Here is a 19,170-nt window from a genome sequence, read left to right as displayed (position 1 = left end):
ATTAGTACTTTTGACAACATTTTTATGGCCAGTACAGGCGCGTCGGAAATCAGCATGTCTCCACGGAAATCTGTCGGAACGAAATGACAGATTTTCGAAGAACTTTTCCACAAAAGTATAGAAATTATGATTTGGATTTCTTTGCATGTGGGCTAGCTCTTAAGGCCGTAACACACTATCGCACCGCACCAAGGTCGCGGTGCGGTGCGATAGTGTGTTACCACTTTTATTCGAAGGAATTGATGTTTGTTTCAGTTGGTAGTACTGATCAAGTGTTGCCAAATAAAAAATAAAAAATAATTTTACAGGAAAATAAATTAGAGTAGTGATAAAATATCAGTCAGACATGTACCAGCATCTAAATCTTAATCTCAATTAATATTTACATATTACAATGCTAACTTATACAAAGATTTGGCTTGAAACTGTGATATTGTAGTCGAAAACTGGTCACACTGTTTTGGTATGTAGAATCAGTAGTCTTAATATAGTATTGCCATACAAAAATATCTGAGGCGGCGGCAGTACTTTTTGTGCTAAATACTTACTTTTTATCACTGTCTTCCTAGCAGTTAAGGGATCGTCGAAGCTTATGGACGCTAGCTTCATAGGTATTACAAGTGTTTTGTGTTTACTTATTGAAGCGAAAACTTCTTTAGCGGCGCTGTGCACTTTTTGTGATGGGGAAAAAATGTTAAACTCGCGACAGGTCACGTGACCGTAAGATTCGTAAGACGTAAGACGGACGCGTGACCTGATCGAAAAACTGTTACAATGTCATTGAGATTTCACTTCTGCCGGCACTCTCGGAGTGCAACCTGTTGTTTTTTTTACAGTAAACTGCCGCCAACTCAAAGAGATTTGTATTGAGAAACTATCATATTCAGTCTCCGTAAACTAAGAAATCCACTGATTATTATTATTAAAACATTAATTAAATAAATTAAGCATACAAATTAAAACAAATATAAAACTGGCTGCAAAGTTTGGTCTACACAAAATTAATGGTAATCTAAAAATTAAGTGTAATTCTACTCAAAGATTGCATTTTTTTAAGATTCCAGTCCAATGTACCTCTGAATACAATCACACTAAGGAATGATTATTAATTATATGTACAAATTCAAAAGGATAGATATGTCAAAGTCTAGATATGTCAACTCAGTATTGCCATGAAGAAAATTATTTGAGCAAGAAAGGAATGGTACCAATAGAGATTTTTTAAAGCTTACTGGTTAACTATTGTCTCGAAGAAAACGGTTTTTGGGTAAATTTTCCCGGGCAGTTTAGCACTGGCAATAATGCTCGGTAGCTTTTTATCTACTGGCAACTCCGCTTTTCTGTCATGGCGCTTGGTCACTTCAAATGTCATTTTGACGTAAACTAACATCACGATCAGTAAAATTTGCAGCCTTTACTAACAAAGTTAGTCTTCGTCTTTACTTTAGAAATGTCATTTTGAAGCATTAATCGAGCGACCAGAGAGAAAATTTACCAAAAAACCGTAAATAGGAACTCCCTACCCATAGGCCATAGCCCAACATTCACTAATGTAAAGGCGTATCCAGACTAGTCCATTTGTCGCCAATCTGATTAAATTGCCCGATCGAATCAGGACGTGCGGACGCAAGAATACCAATTTGTGACACCAGTATTTTCGTTCTGGGGCATTTTTTTAATTTGGAGGGCTCTAATATCACCATAAATCTTAAATTGGTGATTAAATTGGAGATTGACGCCAATTTCATTTCTGATCAAATCGGTCGATTTGATCATCCCGTCTGGATACTGAAAATATTGTACTGTAGTAAATGTAGGAGAACGACCTCGGTAACACGTAGAAACAATGATATGATCATAAAATCATTAAATGCGATTATCATCTATCATCAATTTATAATTATAATCAATATGGACGTACGTATTTTCGTAGCCATGATTTCTGTGCGTGCATCGAAACGGACCATAAACAAAAAAAAATTGTAGAAGGTATAGTCTATGGAAGATCGCGAATTGACATCTTATTCATCAAATCAACTAATTATTCAATTCAAAATTCTATTGCGTTACTTAACAGATTTGATTAATTTTTTTTTGACGTGGCAACATTATATAGTATACAATATTTTTTACCAAAAGTGTTGCCACATATTTTGTAGCTTTTTTTTCAATGTTTATGGTACGTTCCGGTATACGCATAGACGGTGAATAAAGTAAGCTAGGAACCCTATCTGCTTATTTTAATACCTAGCCGTTACTACCGCTTTCATATACATATTTATATCATTCACATATAATACTATATACAAATTGCATATAAATCAATTTTGTATGTAGTTGTATAACTAGTCTAATATAACAATTTGTGCATTTATAATAATTTTCTATTTTATTTTCAAAACTTGATTATCATGTTGAAATTACTGTTCTATTTATTTTATACCTTGTTATATTGATTTCATATAGTATTACATGTGAATTCCATACATTACACTACCAAAAATTCATTTCAATTAAATTAGCTACATCCAAGTTCCTTTTGTAAAAGTCTACCTTTGACAGTCAGTAAACAAATATTTTTACAAATCGACAACTGAAACTTTTTTAAATACAAGCAAGTTCATATTGGAACACTGCATCTAATTCCTTCAACCTGACAGTTGGGTTTTTAAGTTGCCAGCATTGAAAAAAGACTGTTGGTAGTAAAAAAATACTGACAGAATATTTTTCTAAACTGCCAGTATCCATTTTTCCATAGTCATAAAACAGTTACCATCAATTCGAAATAATAATTTTGACCTTAAAGCAACTAATATACCAATAGTTACATATTTTAGGTTATATATTAGGTTTTCCATTATTATAAATAGTTTTTGTCATATATCATATGTCCAAATAGTGTACAACAAAACTCCAAAATTTCGAAAACTTTCAATGTTTTGGAGAAATGTAAAATTTCTTTAAGTGGACGAAATAAGGTGCTCATATCAATGTCACGTCATATACTAAACTAAGTGTCAGTGCCTTAACTTAATTTGACAGCTCGAACTTATCCTTGACATTTAATTTTTGTTTCTTTTGACATTTGAAAAGGCAACCTTTCACGAAAGATAAAAGATAAGTTCGAGCAGCCAAGTGCAAATGTCAAAATAAATAACGTCAAGTGATATTTGGCAATCTCTAAACCGAACCCTGGCCGCAGACGTTCGGAATTTTCATTCTGTTTCCGTACGGAATGAATGAAATGCATAGCGCTGTCTCGCTTGCATATGTCATTCCGTACGGAAAATTCCGAACGACTGTGACCAGGCTTAATAAATACAATAACTAATCAGTATCGCCAGTTCAAATCAACAATAACATTTTTTAAATTTCATCTGGCAACACCGTACGCCCTAAAAATAGAATTAAATCAAGACTTATACGTACGAATTACATCTTTGATCTGTGCTCTACAGAGCGGACACTGACCGCCGCCTTTGCCCCTCCACTGTTGAACCGCGCACCTATAGCACATGCACATATGTCCGCACATGTACAGGACAGAGTCTATAGGGTTCTCGTAGCATATCGTGCACTCGGTGCCGGTGAGGGTCTGACCCTCGCCGATGACGGAGTAGATGGGTTGATGGTGGGCGGGCTGGCGGGAGGTGGAGGGTCGTTCGACCCGCTCGGGCTGCACGTTGACGAGCTCGTTGCAGCTGTTCTGCGTCGCCGAGCACGTGTCGGGCGCGCGGCGCGGGTAGGGGGGCGCGGGGGAGCAGGCCGGCGGCGACATGGGGGGGAGGCTGCTCAGGCACAGCTGGGATGTCTGGATTGGCTGGAAAGAGAAAAAAAAAAGTAAGTTTTAAGAATACAAAGAAGGTACTGACTGTTTCTTTGGCAAAGAAAAGAAACATACATTAATATATCGTCGACGATATTGCTTCATCTCTTATAGCTTATTGGAAAACATTATTGCAATAAATAAACTCGTCGTGACGTCACAAAATGAAAAAAATAACACATTGCCTCATGAATATATTAGGAAAACACGTTATTGGGATATGTCTCAAGCATCGAGAGGAATTATCAACAATCTAAAAAAGAATACTTTGATTAATAGTGTAGTTGAACTCACCTCGATATAATGCGCGCTGGCCAATGTCATCTGCTGATTGGCCGCATTCTGAGCACCATTCTGCGGCGGCAGGCTCACGACCAACACAGTCCCCCCAGCACCAGTCTGTATCGGCTGCGCTGAGCCCGCCAGCACCCTCAGCTGCTGCGGCGGCGTTTGAGCCGTCTGCGAACTCAACATCCTAACTTTCTGCGTAGCCCCGTAGATATCCACAAACGCCCATAACCTTAAGGTGTGGTCTACGTGCATGACTGTGATAGGATTAGATCCATTCCTGCTAACACGGACTTCACCGTCTAAAGTTAAAGTCACAGCCAGCTCATCGCCTCTGCGTAAACCGTTGGCGGCGTCTCTACGCACGACCCAATACTCTGGTCGGTCTAGGAGCTGTTCAGCATCATCAGGCAGGTCGCAAGGTCTTAACGTCGCTGGGTCGCAGGAGGTCAGACCGATAGCCAAGCTGCCGGCGTAGGCAGTTTCAGTAGAGAGGATTTGGACTACGATCGTTTGCCCTGGACGCATAGGACGCGCAGTGAACACGTATCCTTGGCAGAACTCAGCCTCAATCCTGGCTGCGACTCCTCTATCGTTAATAAACTGCACGTTCCTCCCTTTAGTCCTGTGTAGGCTTAGAGGCACTAATGGATTCTGGTATCTAGGCTGCGGGAGTGGCTCTTCGACAGACAGCGATCGCATTCCAGATATAAGCCTGTCTTCTTCTACAGGACTTTGATTCGGTCTTCTAACTTGATTCGGGACTCTCGGATCGGCGAATTGAACTGCTGTACAGTTCCCGTATACATCTACAAGCGCCCAGAGCGGCGAGCGAGTATCTACTCCTGTGAAAAAGAGTCCTTTATCCTCTCCGTTGACGCCGAAGTGGACATCTCCGGCGGAGTTCACGTAGTAGTATAAGATGTTGTCCTTTTCGCAGAACCTCTCGCCTAAAGCTTTGGCCCAGTTACCGGGTTTGTTGGTGAGATCGGGGCAGGCGTATTTGGGGAGCGAGTGGGACAGGGTCGTGGGGTCGTGGGTGGTGAAGCCGAAGCGGATGACGCCACTCCAGCTGTTGGAGATCTCGACGAAGCGAAGGCAGACCTGGAAAGAGAAACAGTTTCTTTAGCACATTATTCAATAATTACCTAAGCATTTCGTCTTCAAGGGTTGAGTTGTGGGTACGAAAGGCCGTCTATCTAAAGCAGCAATTCCCAAACTATGGGTCTCGACCCATTGGTGGATCGCGAGCGAATATTGAGTGTGCCCTGAAAGTACTAGGTCATCTGAGCGTTACCAATAATATTTTATGCCCCCTTTTTTAAGACGGCCAAGAGGTGGGTCCCTTGTTTGTCAGTTTTTGTTAGGTGGGTTAGCGCCCAGTCAACTCTGGGAACCACTTATCTAAGGTCATCAGAAATAATCTATGTATAGACATATCCAGAAGTGTGATGCCACCTTCTCTTTAACCCTGACCTCGTACGTAAACATAACGCACTTTCAGAAAGTTTCTAGACTGTTGGCTATATTCTTGATATGTCTTCAGAAGACTGATTATCAGCATCATAAGTGGTATCTCACCTTCTCATTAACCCTGACCGGTCTCGCGCTGAACGCGACGCCCTTGCAGACATCACGACTGGTCGCGCGACAGATCCGTCCCTGGATATCCTGATCTCCACATTCAGACGAAGGATAACCGTCAAGTGGGACTCACCTTCTCATTAACCCTGACCGGTCTCGCGCTGAACGCGACGCCCTTGCAGACATCACGACTGGTCGCGCGACAGATCCGTCCCTGGATATCCTGATCTCCAGATTCAGACGAAGGATAACCAACCAGTGGGACTCACCTTCTCATTAACCCTGACCGGTCTCGCGCTGAACGCGACGCCCTTGCAGAAGCTCTCGACTCTTCTTGCCACGGAACCGTCCCTGGATATCCTGATATTCTCCCCGTGGACGCTGTGGAAGCCCAGCGGGGGCAGATTGTTGGGGGCGCCGCCGGTGCAGGAGGTGCGGGGCGCTGTAACAAAGAAGGGGACTATTTAGATTGTGCTATAGTAGATTGTTAACCAAGGGATGAAAGGCACTCATTTCTGCCGAGCTAGTTTGGCACTCGAACGCAGTGAGAGCACCAATAGTCCGAGACTGAAATGATGCCTTTCACCCGAGTTAAACACATTACTTTTCATTTCGAATACGAGGAAAGTAAAATGCATGTGTTTTTTTTTAAACATGACTAAGTATACATTTTTATAGTATTTTTTAAGGGTACTTTCAATTAAAAATTTAGGCAAAAGTATCGTTATTTATGGAATAGGGAGTCAAATATCAGAATGGAAATTGTATAACAAATCCACTGATACCCAAATTTCAATTGATTATCCTAAAAAATTAATAAAATCGTACTTGGAACCTAAAATGTTCTAGTGCAGAAACGTATCATTTTCTGCACACCTTTTAGAACAACAATGACCCTCTTTCAGAGCATGAGAAATGAAAAAAACCGGGCAAGTGCGAGTCGGACTCGCGCACGAAGGGTTCCGTACCATAATGCAAAAAAAAAACGGAAAAAATGCAAAAAGAAAACGGTCACCCATTCAAGTACTGACCACGCCCGACGTTGCTTAACTTTGGTCAAAAATCACGTTTGCTGTATGGGAGCCCCACTTAAATCTTTATTTTATTCTGTTTTTAGTATTTGTTGTTATAGCGGCAACTGAAATACATCATCTGTGAAAATTTCAACTGTCTAGCTATCACGGTTCGTGAGATACAGCCTGGTGACAGACGGACGGACGGACGGACGGACGGACGGACGGACGGACGGACGGACGGACGGACGGACGGACAGCGAAGTCTTAGTAATAGGGTCCCGTTTTACCCTTTGGGTACGGAACCCTAAAAAGAATTTGTTGATTTATAAGGGGACTGAGCGCACTAAACCTAGACCTTTCCTAGAGACCGGATTGCGACAGTGTGGGACCTTAAGGAAAGCTTATAGGATTAATTGATGGTTTTCGTGCTGATTTATCATTAAAATCTAATTGGATGTGTATTTCAACACAGTTACTTAATAGCGATATTTTACTTCTGTCGTTGTAGGCGCTATAACATTGATGCAGAATTTATAAAACCATCCAAAATGTATGTAGATCATCAATTGATTCATGATAGATTTTAAAACTGGCTCCTATTAAATTACAAAGCGTTCAACAATATTCCACGTATTAGGTACCCTTCGCATAATGTTGTAACAGGACCCCACCCCAATAGTTCACGCCATTGCACAGAGGAAGCACGTGTAAGGGCGTTCCGCCTCGACGCTTGTGGGGGCTACTTGTTGCTTGTGTCTAAAGACAGTTCTTATTACAATGGAATAATGAGTAAAATTGTTAAACACGTGTGAAGCCTGATGTGGAAGCGCCAGAAATATACACTATGACGCCTTATGACGATGGAATAAGGTACACCTTTCTACAGAATATAAAGATGTAAGTGGTCTTTTTTGTAATGATGTGGTGGAATGACCTGTTCTGTATGGGTATGGTTATATCAGGCAGGGCAGCAATCCCTGTATGATTCTAATCTGTGGAAAACTTAACAATAATAAAAAAAAAATTAGCCTATATACGTCTCAGTGCTGGGCACAGGCCTCCTCTCAACCACGAGAGGGTTAGGCTATAGTCCCCACGCCTGGCCCAATGCGGGTTAGGGACTTCACATAAAACTTTGAATTTCTTCGCGGATGTATGCAGGTTTCCTCGCGATATTTTCCTTCACCGAAAAGCTAGTGGTAAATATCAAATGATATTCCGTACATAAGTTCTGAAAAACTCATTGGTACGAGCCAGGATTTGAACCCACGACCTCCGGATTGAGAGCGGTGTTGGCCGAGTGGTTCTGAATTTTGCAATACTTAATAAAAATAACGCAAGCGCAAACAGAAACTATCCCCTCTTTAGATGCTTGTAAGTAGGTGCGTATAATTCTCACATTTACAGTTTTACGTCAAGTTTTTTAATTAATTAAAATGTTATTATACCTAAACTAAACTAATATAATTTTATTTACAGTTGAAATGGTTAGCGCTAGTCACACGGAGCGCTTGACATCATTTTAGCATTTAGGCGTTGAGTCTTAAGCAATTATTTGTATAAGCCGAGTAACGGCGTCGTCTTAGCTTTTTTACTTTATCAGTCTAAGCCAAAACACAGAATAAATAATAGTACTAGGTACAGAAGATTCACTCTCTAACAAAACGCGTCTGTTGCGATTAGGACAGATATGATCGCTAGGTGGCGACGGCGCCACGCGCGGCTTATGGCTAGCCACCACATTTGGTGTGGAACGGATGTACTTGTAGCTACCAGTGTACGGCTACCACCAGTTTTGACATTGACAGATACGCTCGCGTCTACGTAAATTACTTTCTATACATCTCGCTTGCACTAATATGCGAGTACGAGCGAGATGCCTAGAAAGTAAGTTACTTAGACGCGAGCGTATCTGTCAATGTCAAAACTGGTGGTAGTGGTTCTGTAGCCAAGCGACGAAATCGCGGAGTGAGCCACGCCTGGCACGGTCCGAGTCACAGCACTCAAAAGTTCAAGACACTCCCCTGCGTTAGCGCACCCCACAAGATGGCCACCTGCGCGGCAGATGCGCGCGCAGCTTGCCTCTATTACGCCGACTGTACTGTTTCGACCAATAGTTCTAGACTAGAAAATGTCTCTCCTCCTAAGACCCAGAGTCATTTTTACAGTTTGGAATTTGGAACCTTCTTTGATTCCATTATAGTTCAAAATTCGATTTAAGATATTTGTTCTTTTTAAAGCAACTCAGGACTTAGGAGGCTAGTAAGATGGCAATATTTGTTCTCTAAAACCCAGGGGCCCCAGGGCAATTTTCGTATTGGATTTGGAACTTTATTTTGTTTCTATAAGAATTCAAAATTCGAATTTAATTTGTACTTCTACAAGTACGCGGGGACGTACGACGATTATAGTAAGAAAGTAAGAAAGGTTTTAGATTCTTTGCATTTTATTATTTGATCGTATTTACCGGGCATGCGTTTGCATCTTTTTTTGGATGTTTTTTGACTTTTTTCTCTACATGTCGCATCTCTAAACAGATTCTAGTGAAATTTTGCCGATTTAGTTACATTGGTAAGTTTTCATATATTTATTCAGTTTCAAGCTATGCAAATCAATCGTTGATTTCACAAATGAAGATGTTTTTTTTAAATAAAAAATCTTTGTACATGTGAAAGTTTAATATCAAAACCGTTCTAACACTTATCTAATAATGAATATAACACGATAAACGCCCTATTGTAAGATAATACAAAAACTATGAGGATACTCAAGCCAGGTGGCTGTCACAGAGGGGCGGCCATTTTGAATTTGGGCACATCCGCCGGAAGCAGATCGATCTCGGTTTTCTTTCAATTTTGTCGGGGGATGATTCGGAAATGGCGTAGGAGTCGCAATCGGAACTCGATAAAAACTATTGGGCGTGCGAATTGTATATTTGTTTAATAAACTTATTTTACTTTCATACAATAAACTTACTCGATTACAACTGTACTGTACCTGGCCTTTTTCCGAAACATCTAAGAATATGTAAACCCACATAATAACATAAAGTGTCATTCTATGGAACTTGCTAACTATGTAGACAAACCGCCATATTGAAATTGTCTCTGAATTATGAATTTACTAGTGACTTTTGTTTACATATGTGACGATTTTCAAAGTTAAACAGAGTTTAGGGGTACCTATGTATATGTATAATTAAGCAAGCTTATTACACTTAAAATACACTTTAGTATATTATGTAAATATGACATAATTTGGCAATAAACACCCAACGTCCTATATATAGGACAAAAAGCCTAAACTATAAAAACACGCTCGTGATAATATTCCTTTTAAGTACCGTCGAATTTTACATATTTTTACATATAGTCCTTTCAAAGCTGTGTATAGACTAAAACGGCTTAATATTTTCTTAAGGCCAAGACACACTTTGGGTCGCTGCGCCAGAGGAGTACCTAAGTAGTAAGTAAGTATTTTCTTATGGTCACTTGTTAAAGTCTTCTTCTTCCTAGCGTTATCCCGGCAATTTGCCACGACTCATGGGAGCCTGGGGTCCGCTTGACAACTAATCCCAAGAATTGACGTAGGCACTAGTTTATACGAAAAATGGTCACTTGTTAAAGTACTAACTACTAATAGTACTAATAATACTTGTTCTCAAACAGCCATCTTCTTTGTGGCAAACGCACCTGCGTTTCACCTGTACGGTTACCATCAGTTTGTCACTGACATAAACGCCGTCGAGAACGTCATTTACTTTCTATACATCTCACTCGCACTCGCATATTAGTGCAAACGGGATGTATAGAAAGTAAATTACGTTCTCGACGGCGTTTATGTCAGTGACAAACTGATGGTAACCGTACTGTTTCAAAGATCACTTGATATACCGGTGATAATGACCATTAAATGTATTTTGTACTTTCACCGGGACATATAACAGTACATCGTATAATGAAGATAACATAACAATGAACAATTAGCTATTGCCTGTCCGTTTAGAATAATTAAATGCACACTTAACCCTACTTGCACCATCCCACAAACCCGGAGTTAACCGGTTAAACCGTTAACCAAGTGTCAAATTGTACTGGTAACCATGGTAACTCCAGGTTTAACCGGTTAACCCCGGGTTAGTGGGATGGTGCAAGTGGCCCTTAGCAAAACTATTACCTTAGCACTCTTCATTCATACATACTGTATTTGTATGTAGGAATTGTAGAGGTGCTAAAAGCCAATAATTTTGCTGAGTGCACATTTAATTATTCCACACAGTACAGTATAACTACTTTTTAAAATGAAAACATTTTGTTATGTATTTTCCTTTGTTTTGACCTAAGAAGGCGTTTTTGACCACCTTTTTAGAAATCGAAGACAAGATATGAAATTTGAAATTCGGAAGTGACAAGGAGAAATAATATACTGTCAAAATATCGCAACACCAAACATCTGTTCTGTAAATCTAATTAAAGGACAGTCACGTGCTGTCAATTAATGTTGACAGGGCTGTAAATATTGACTAATCCCTTTTGGCTAATTACTGGAGGGTGTAGGGCGCAAATATAGGGGTGTTTCGTATTATTAGACACGTAGCTTTAACTATACTCTGTATCTTTAGGTATTTAAATAAAAGTAAACAAATAATTTGTTTTCGGGTAGCTATAACATTTATTGGTTAACCAACCAAACACAAAACCGCCTGAATCTGTCACTGAACGACCTGACTTTAACCTACATTATTTATTTATTTTATTTTATTTGTTAGGAAAACTTACAGCTAGAGTAACAAGTTAGGTAATAACACTAATAACATAGAAACAGTAAGCCAATTACAAGTTTCCACAAGTAAGTATTTGATCGTGTAATGTTTTCATCTACCCTCAACCTAACAGAAACGGGTTTATTTCGAAGAAAATAGCGTATTAAACTAAAAAAAGGCATGTATTTCGAGCATAGAGCGGTTTTACGTTACTTTAGTCCTTGCGTTTTATTATAACTACAAGAATTAAACATTATTTCTTTTTCTAGGAACATAAATTACTTCTTGTATACGCTCAAAGTTCAATAGACTAATTACCTATTATTTAACCAAATCGATTTTGCAATAACTGTCACTCAAGCCAAAACATTAATAGCAGTAACGAAACGCAATTCTCAGAACGCAAGCGCAGTAAATGTCACCCCGTGCGTCATGACGTCTTCCTGGTGCAATCCCTGGTCTAATTCTAGGCTTGTGACGTCAATGGACTGATTTGAAAATAGAACCTTTGTTGTGCTAATCGTGGAACGAAACGCAAGGTATACAAGGTGTAGCGGTAATTTCAAATAAATATTTAATTTTGTATCGACGATACGATACAACTGTCTTTTACAGTTAATGTTCGAATTTGTTCGAAGTTGATCTGTCACTTTATTACAAAATTAGAATGAATTTTAGTAAAAAGAACTGTCATTAATATTTGGCATATAAAAACACAGGTTAGAATCTGACCAAGCTAACTCTGCAAGGAATTTGTAACAACAAAGTGCGTGAATTTCATCATAAATGTCAAATTTCTATGAAAAAATTACATTTATAATGACACCCCCGCACTTTGATATATTCTAGTGGGTGCAGACTTGCAGAGTTGACTTAGACTCTAGATGCAAACGTATTCGAAGCATCATCATTGTTATAAAGAATAAACAATCAAAAACGGAAGTTTACTTTTTCTATATATAGAACTTCTAACAAAATCAACGGTCGAATAACTTCAAAATTCCCCCTGGTGTAATTATAGAGAACTATCAGATTTCCTTTTTCGAAAAAGGAACTGCGGGTCGCCGGCGCATCGGTGCGCATCTCCGTGAGCAACGAGCCCTGTGATTGGTGGAGTGGCGACCAATCAGGGATTTGTATATGCATTGTCTTGTGAGTGAATGACGCAATACTGTTCAGAGCAACTTGAAAATGAGAGTGATTTCCTTACTTAGTCCGACATATCTGTACATTTTATACAGATCTGTATATTGACATTATTGACCAATTAAACTGTCACTTCACAATGGAATTTAACCTCGTAAGACCCAAGTAAATTTTTGCGCTTTTGAGTTTGGAACTTTCTTTTATTTCTATAAGAGTTCAAAACTCGAATTTAATTTGTACTTGTACAAGTACGCGGGGACTTACGAGGATAAAAATACAGCTTAGTAATATTCGTATGAGGTGGGGGTGTAAATATTCTTAGCGCTTCAACTCGGAGGGTCCCTTCCCTCCCTAATCTTGCAGCTGTGCATGTGTCGAATCTCAAGGGGATTTGTGTAATGAAAAGGCCATTGTGGCTCTTTGCGTTTATGGCGCCCTAGTACCTACTTAAAGACGGGAGATGATACATAGTTGGTTATTAGCTTACTACGATAGTAATTTATTTAAGTAAATAATAAAAACGTATCGAAAACAGAATTTAAAATGTGGTTTGGCTTTTCATCAGCAAAAAAATGGATCAAATTTTGTGACTTATAAGTTGTCCTATGTGTAGGACATAGAGCTTTTTGATCAATTCTATTACGATGATATACTAATAAACGTCCCGTTCGGCACGGTACAAAGACATTATTCATAGTAATAGTAGGCAAAGGAAATTGTGTTATGTCGTCATAATGCCAACATCGCAAGACGCAAGAAATGCGCTCCCTTCTTCCTCACAGTAAACAAGCTCAAAACGTGTAACCAATTTTCATTTCTCTCATGTATCTTCTGATAAAACTTAACCTCAAACTTCCTACTTAATTTTAAAATTTCTTCACCCCAAATTAACCTAGAAATGCATTCAGGCGTGAAACAACCCGACATCTGTGCCTATTAAAAGTAAATCGAATCCACCCCCAAGGGATGGAGGGCCTTACTGGGTTAACGATACGCTACCGATTTAATCTTCCCTTGTGTACTATATATAGGACAGATTTTGATACTATATACACGGTGTATCATGAGGAAACCGCATAATTTAACAGCGTATTCCTGATCATATTTAGAGACAAAATGTCCTATAAACTTTTTAAAATTCGCCTAGTTTCAGAGATAATATTAATTAAAAAAAAAAAAACAAGTTTTTATTGTTACATAGTGTAAAAGGCCTTTTTGATGGTGATGTTGCTGCTATGGGACGTAGTCTAAATATCCTTATTGATAGATGTCAAAAAGTGACAAGTAACACTTTGCAAAAAGTAGGTTTTACGAAAAAAAAATGTAAAAATCAATTTTAAGTGACAAGTTTACCAATAACATTTATTTTATATGTACAAATACATTCAAAAAATTGAAAAAACAAAACAAGAAAAAATATTTTTTTTTGGCCAAATTGACCCAAACTCATATTACATTTTTTCCTTCTTTTGACCTCAGAAATGCGTGGTTAAAATTATTCGGTTTCCTCATGTTACACCGTGTATAGTGCAAAATTTAATGAATACACGGTACGTAAGGAGTACTAATGCAGTAATGATGTTTACGAAGGTTTTTGATTTTATTTTAGACCTGTTTTGTTTTGATATCGTTATTCTTCAGCCTAACCTTAAAAAGAAGATTCTCAGTTCGTAGCATTTTCAGAAGCACTTATTAAATGTGTAACTATCATAAGCGACACTGGTATAACACCTTTTTGTTTTATCTTTATCGCAACAATTAATCGAGAAGATCATTGACTGCCGGCTAAGAATATTGATTTGTCTAATAGATTATTTTATCCCTAAAACACAAGAAATACGCGAACATTACTAGTAAATAATCTGGATTATTTAATGTAAAGCCTTTGTCGGGCTTCGTAAATCCTTCGTAAATCCTTGACCTAATGTCCGTCTTAAATAAATAATACCACAGCCGCCATTGCTGCGAAACATGGCGTATATTTTCAAGTTTATGTACGATTGTTATGAATTTTGGTGCTATATGTGTTTCCTGTACATTTTAGCAGTGTTTTTATTTTATTATCTTAAGTTTTGGTAACAGCCGGCCTAGTACATGATTGGCGCGACAGTATCTCGCGGCGAGATAGACTATTCGTCCCTCTTTTGTTAATATATTATGTAGTTAGAAAAAGACATGTCTATCTCGCCGCGAGATACTGTCGCGCCAATCATGTGCTAGGCCCACAGGGGTTATACATATATGTATGTACTTGCTAAAATATAGTTTTTTCGTGTTTTGGGATAGTGTAACGTAAATTGTTATATCAATAAAATTATAGTAACTATACCACCTATTCAAAGTTCAATAACCTATTATTGGTTGGACGGTATACTAGTTTATACTTTATGTTTATATTTTAATAATATATTGTTTATATTATCATGAGCGCGTGCCTCGTTATAAATATACCTTTGTATATGTTGTGTTTACATATTTAGGTATTATAAGCACTTTTAGAAAACGACAGCGTACATGTAGAAAATAATCCAAGTGATGATAATTTTTCGGCTGCCCCAAGACCTTTATAAAGGACAAATAAAAAAAAATATTTTAAACTTTATCCTCTAGCCGCCCAAAGGCCTATAAAAAGGTCCCCCGTTCCATTCTAATTTGAATCTTTATTTTGACATCTCAAAATTGCATTTTGTATTGGCAAGTTTTGATGTCTGGGCGGCTAGAGCACAGAATAAATAATAGTACTACCGTACAGAAAGGACACTTCCTACAAACCCGAAGTTTGACAGCGGTTCAGGGTCGAATCATGCTATCCCTTTCTAATATATGGCACTGTTCCGAGGTTGTCAAAATTCAAGTGATTATCTTATCTGTGGTCGTGCACGCAAAAGGAAGTCAAGTGGTGTCAACCCCAATAATTGCTCGGAGCAATGCTGAGCCGAACGGAGCCGAGTTCGATCGAAGTGAGGAGTGTCTCCCCACTGGCTAGAGGTTTATCAAACAAATGAGGGTTCCAAAATCAAAACAAAAGCTGTGTCCTAGGAAGTTAACGCATTCACTGCCAGGGGGCCTGGCCCAAGAACAAACTTATATGACGCTGAACGCACATGTGCGTTGGGGGCAGTGAATGTGTTAATGTTTTTATGACGTACACAATTCGGTATTTGACGGAAAGATGCCGTATGTTTGGTAAACAATGATTTACAAACGAATGACGCGTATGGATGACGGCATGGTTTACAAACAGTTTGAACAATCGTTTGTACTAAAGCTAATAAAATAAACGATATATGGCAAGGTTTCGTCAGGGGTGCGAAACTCCTGACTTCGGCCAAACTCGACTCCGCTCGGCTCAGCATTGCTCCGAGCAATTATTAGGGTTGACACAACTTGACGTCCCTTTGCGTGCACGACCACAGATAAGATAATGGCTTGAATTTTGACAACCCTAAATAGCCGAAAGGGATAGTGCCAGATATTAGAAAGGGACAGCATGATTCGACCCTGAACCGCTGTCAAATTTCGGTCTTGTAGGAAGTTTCCTTTCTGTACGGCAGTACTATTATTTATTCTGTGGTTTCGTGGGAGCGGCCATTTTAAAGTTAAAACTCATGCAAATATGTATATCCAAATTGGGCTGAGAGAAGCTATTAAACTTTTGAGATCGTATTAAAGATTTTTGGTTCTATGAAATGCCTTAAAATTTGTTATTTGATGTTGCAATATATATGGTTTTACGTACGTCGATATGAGGATAACTTCAGTGGACAACAAATATGTACAGGAAAACCGGTTTGTCAAATACAGGAACCGGTAATAATGGTCATTTTATCATGTTCTCATTTTTCCTTTTCACAGTAAGTATTAGAAAAATGTGGGTCATTACGTCAATGGTTTGTTTGGACTTGTTTTTTTTTTTAGGTAGATTAAGCAAAATTTGTAGATATTTTGATTAAGAAGTTGTCAAAAGAGCAAAGTTGCTATGTATCACAAACTAATGAAGACAAAACAGTTTACTGGCTAACGGCCGCACACAATATTTCAACTTAACACACACTAAAAAACAAATTAAATTACCAACCATAACACATGATCATAAACTCCACAAAACGGGGAGATTTTTTCCCGACTAGCAACACCAGTTCAACGACCGTTGGTTCAAGACCGTGACGAACAAACCTACCTATTCTTTTTTCGAAATCACAATTAAATTATAACGTTGGCAACGCTTTGTTATGGAGCGCGACGGAGTTTTGAATTTAGAACGTGAAAAGTGATCTTAGAAGTAGCAACTGTTAAAGTCACTGACTATTTGTAGTGCTTATTGCAACATGATAAGGTCTACCGATGGTTAGTGATTAATTGATTATTGCTACGTACAAGTTAACGGCCGCGAATCTAAAGATTTTATAAGACGCTCGTGCGTGTCGGTTGCATACAAAATGTGACCTTGCTAAATGGATTTAAAGTTGCAATTCATATGTCTCGTTTTTCGGTGTTTAATTTCGCACGTTCACACAAAGAACGCCGCACTTGTTAACTTACTGTTATTTCTATTAGCTACAACGAATTTCAACCATTAAATATTGAGGTACAAGATGAAAACAAAGGTGAACTAATACACGTGGAAATGATGTAGGTAAAGTTTAATTTGAAACCACAATGCCTTTTAGTAACCATAAAAAATTAAGGATTTTATTTTCGGGTCCTGTTCTTTATATAGTCCAAGGATGGTCCATGGTCTTTTCTTGTTTTGATTTTGGAACACCTTAATGTTTATTGAAACAAAGTCGTAAACAAAGATATCAAAGATGACCTCTATACGAAAGTGTTCGAACCCGTTTGAAGTACAAACAAAAGAATAAAGATAAACAAAAGCATGAATCATGTCTTAAACTTGTTATAATCGTCCTTGTCCTGAAAATCCTTAGGGATTTCAATAAGCAAGCTTCAAGTTGAAATACTCAATACCTTTTCGACGCCGTGTCAAACACAAAAGCTGTCACTCGGCCGCCACCGAAGTGTCAAAACTGAAATTGAACTTTATGCTTATGCACGTAGGTCTACGTTGCTCTGTGGTCTGTGACCGATTAATCAGTCTTTGGGGTTGAACCTGCGGATATATCGGTCATTGGCGTCCAAAAGGTTAATACCTACAATAAGTCTGAGCTTTGACACGCGTTTTGTACTTTACAAAGGACGTTTCATTTTATATTTGGACGTCAGCCTCTTAAATGACATCCATACTAATATTATAAAGGCGAAAGGGTGTCTGTCTTACCGTACCGATTTAGTTGGAATTTGGTATAGAGATATAGTTTGAGTCCCGGGACTCCCGGGGAAGGACATAGGATAGTTTTTATGTCGGAATTATCCCTGAAGAAAGTGCAAAGGGGGGTGTAATTGAAAGAGTTAATGAATTGCCTAATAATTGAAGTAAGCAATGCGCGAATTGAATGATTGCTATTAGCATTATCCAGGCGCTATACCTACTTTAGCTGCTGTCGCAAATTCCATGCAGACGAAGTCGCGGGCAAAACCTAGTATTTTATATTTGAGTTAAATCGGTTTTTTTTTTATATTGTTTGTACATATTATTTAAATATTGTTTAACTTAATACACAAAGCGAAATATCAAGAATGTTTCTGAGAGGCGTTTTGTTGCTTTTAAACTTTAAGGCTGTTATTCCACAGTCGTAGCGAGAAACGTTTTTGTTAAGAACCAATAGAAAATTGCCGACTAGAGCTGCGCTGAGCGACGATAAGTACCTAAATGAAGTGATTCTATAAGTTCTTAACAAACACACCCCTCGCTACGCATCCTCGTTCTTTAAACGTTTTGACTCTGTTTGAGTGTTCCATTTTGCATTTAAAAGCGATGGAATTTATATAATAGGGGTCGTAAGTGCCTTCGGCCCTCCCGCGTCCCTTGAGTATTTTGATGGTTAGAGGGTATTGTCAAAACATCATTTTCTGCACTCCGGAGCAGGGACAGAATACCGGTATATTTTTCATACAAATTAACCGGTATTCAATTTCGCTATCTTGGTTGTTTATGTATATTTATGCACTTAAGTAATTTAGCTAAGCTAATTTGATCGATCATTATACTTACCTAATATTATTCTATAATATCAAAGAAATAATGTGAAAGCTATGAGATATTTTGATTTAACGGTCCCTGCTCTGGAGAAACCATTGTATGTGAAGTAGAGTATGTATGTAGTATAAAATACTGACCAACATTAAAATGATAAGTTGAAAGATAATAAGGGGCCTTATAGTATTTTTCAGTAAATTTAGATAGTAATATCAGGGGTCCGAAACTCCTCCCTTCGGGCAAACTCGGCTCCGTTCGGCTCTGCATTGCTCCGAGCAATTATTAGGGTTGACACAACTTGACGTCCCTTTGCGTGCACGACCACAGGATAATGGCTTGAATTTTGACAACCCTAAATAGCCGAAAGGGATAGTGCCATATATTAGAAAGGGACAGCATGATTCGACCCTGAACCGCTGTCAAACTTCGGTTTTGTAGGCAGTTTCCTTTC

At 38.6% G+C, this 19,170-nt stretch overlaps 1 protein-coding gene across 3 annotated transcripts in view; it reads right to left on the bottom strand.

Annotated features, from left to right (window-relative positions):
- Positions 1-397: 397 nt before the first annotated feature.
- LOC134803271 (protein neuralized) overlaps positions 398-19,170 on the bottom strand; it is a 66,631-nt gene continuing 47,858 nt past the window's right edge. For all 3 annotated transcript variants that reach the window (XM_063776020.1, XM_063776019.1, XM_063776021.1), the window contains exons 2-4: positions 5,968-6,140; positions 4,121-5,218; positions 398-3,820 (exon numbers count right to left, since the gene is read on the bottom strand). In XM_063776020.1, the coding sequence (XP_063632090.1) occupies positions 3,413-3,820; positions 4,121-5,218; positions 5,968-6,140 (1,679 nt within the window). In that variant the 3' untranslated portion in view covers positions 398-3,412. The remainder of the gene's footprint in view (positions 3,821-4,120; positions 5,219-5,967; positions 6,141-19,170) is intronic.

Source organism: Cydia splendana, chromosome 26 (assembly GCF_910591565.1).
Source record: "Cydia splendana chromosome 26, ilCydSple1.2, whole genome shotgun sequence".
NCBI lineage: Eukaryota > Metazoa > Arthropoda > Insecta > Lepidoptera > Tortricidae > Cydia > Cydia splendana.
Note: the sequence above shows the minus strand (reverse complement) of the source record. Positions and strands in the feature narration are given on the sequence as shown.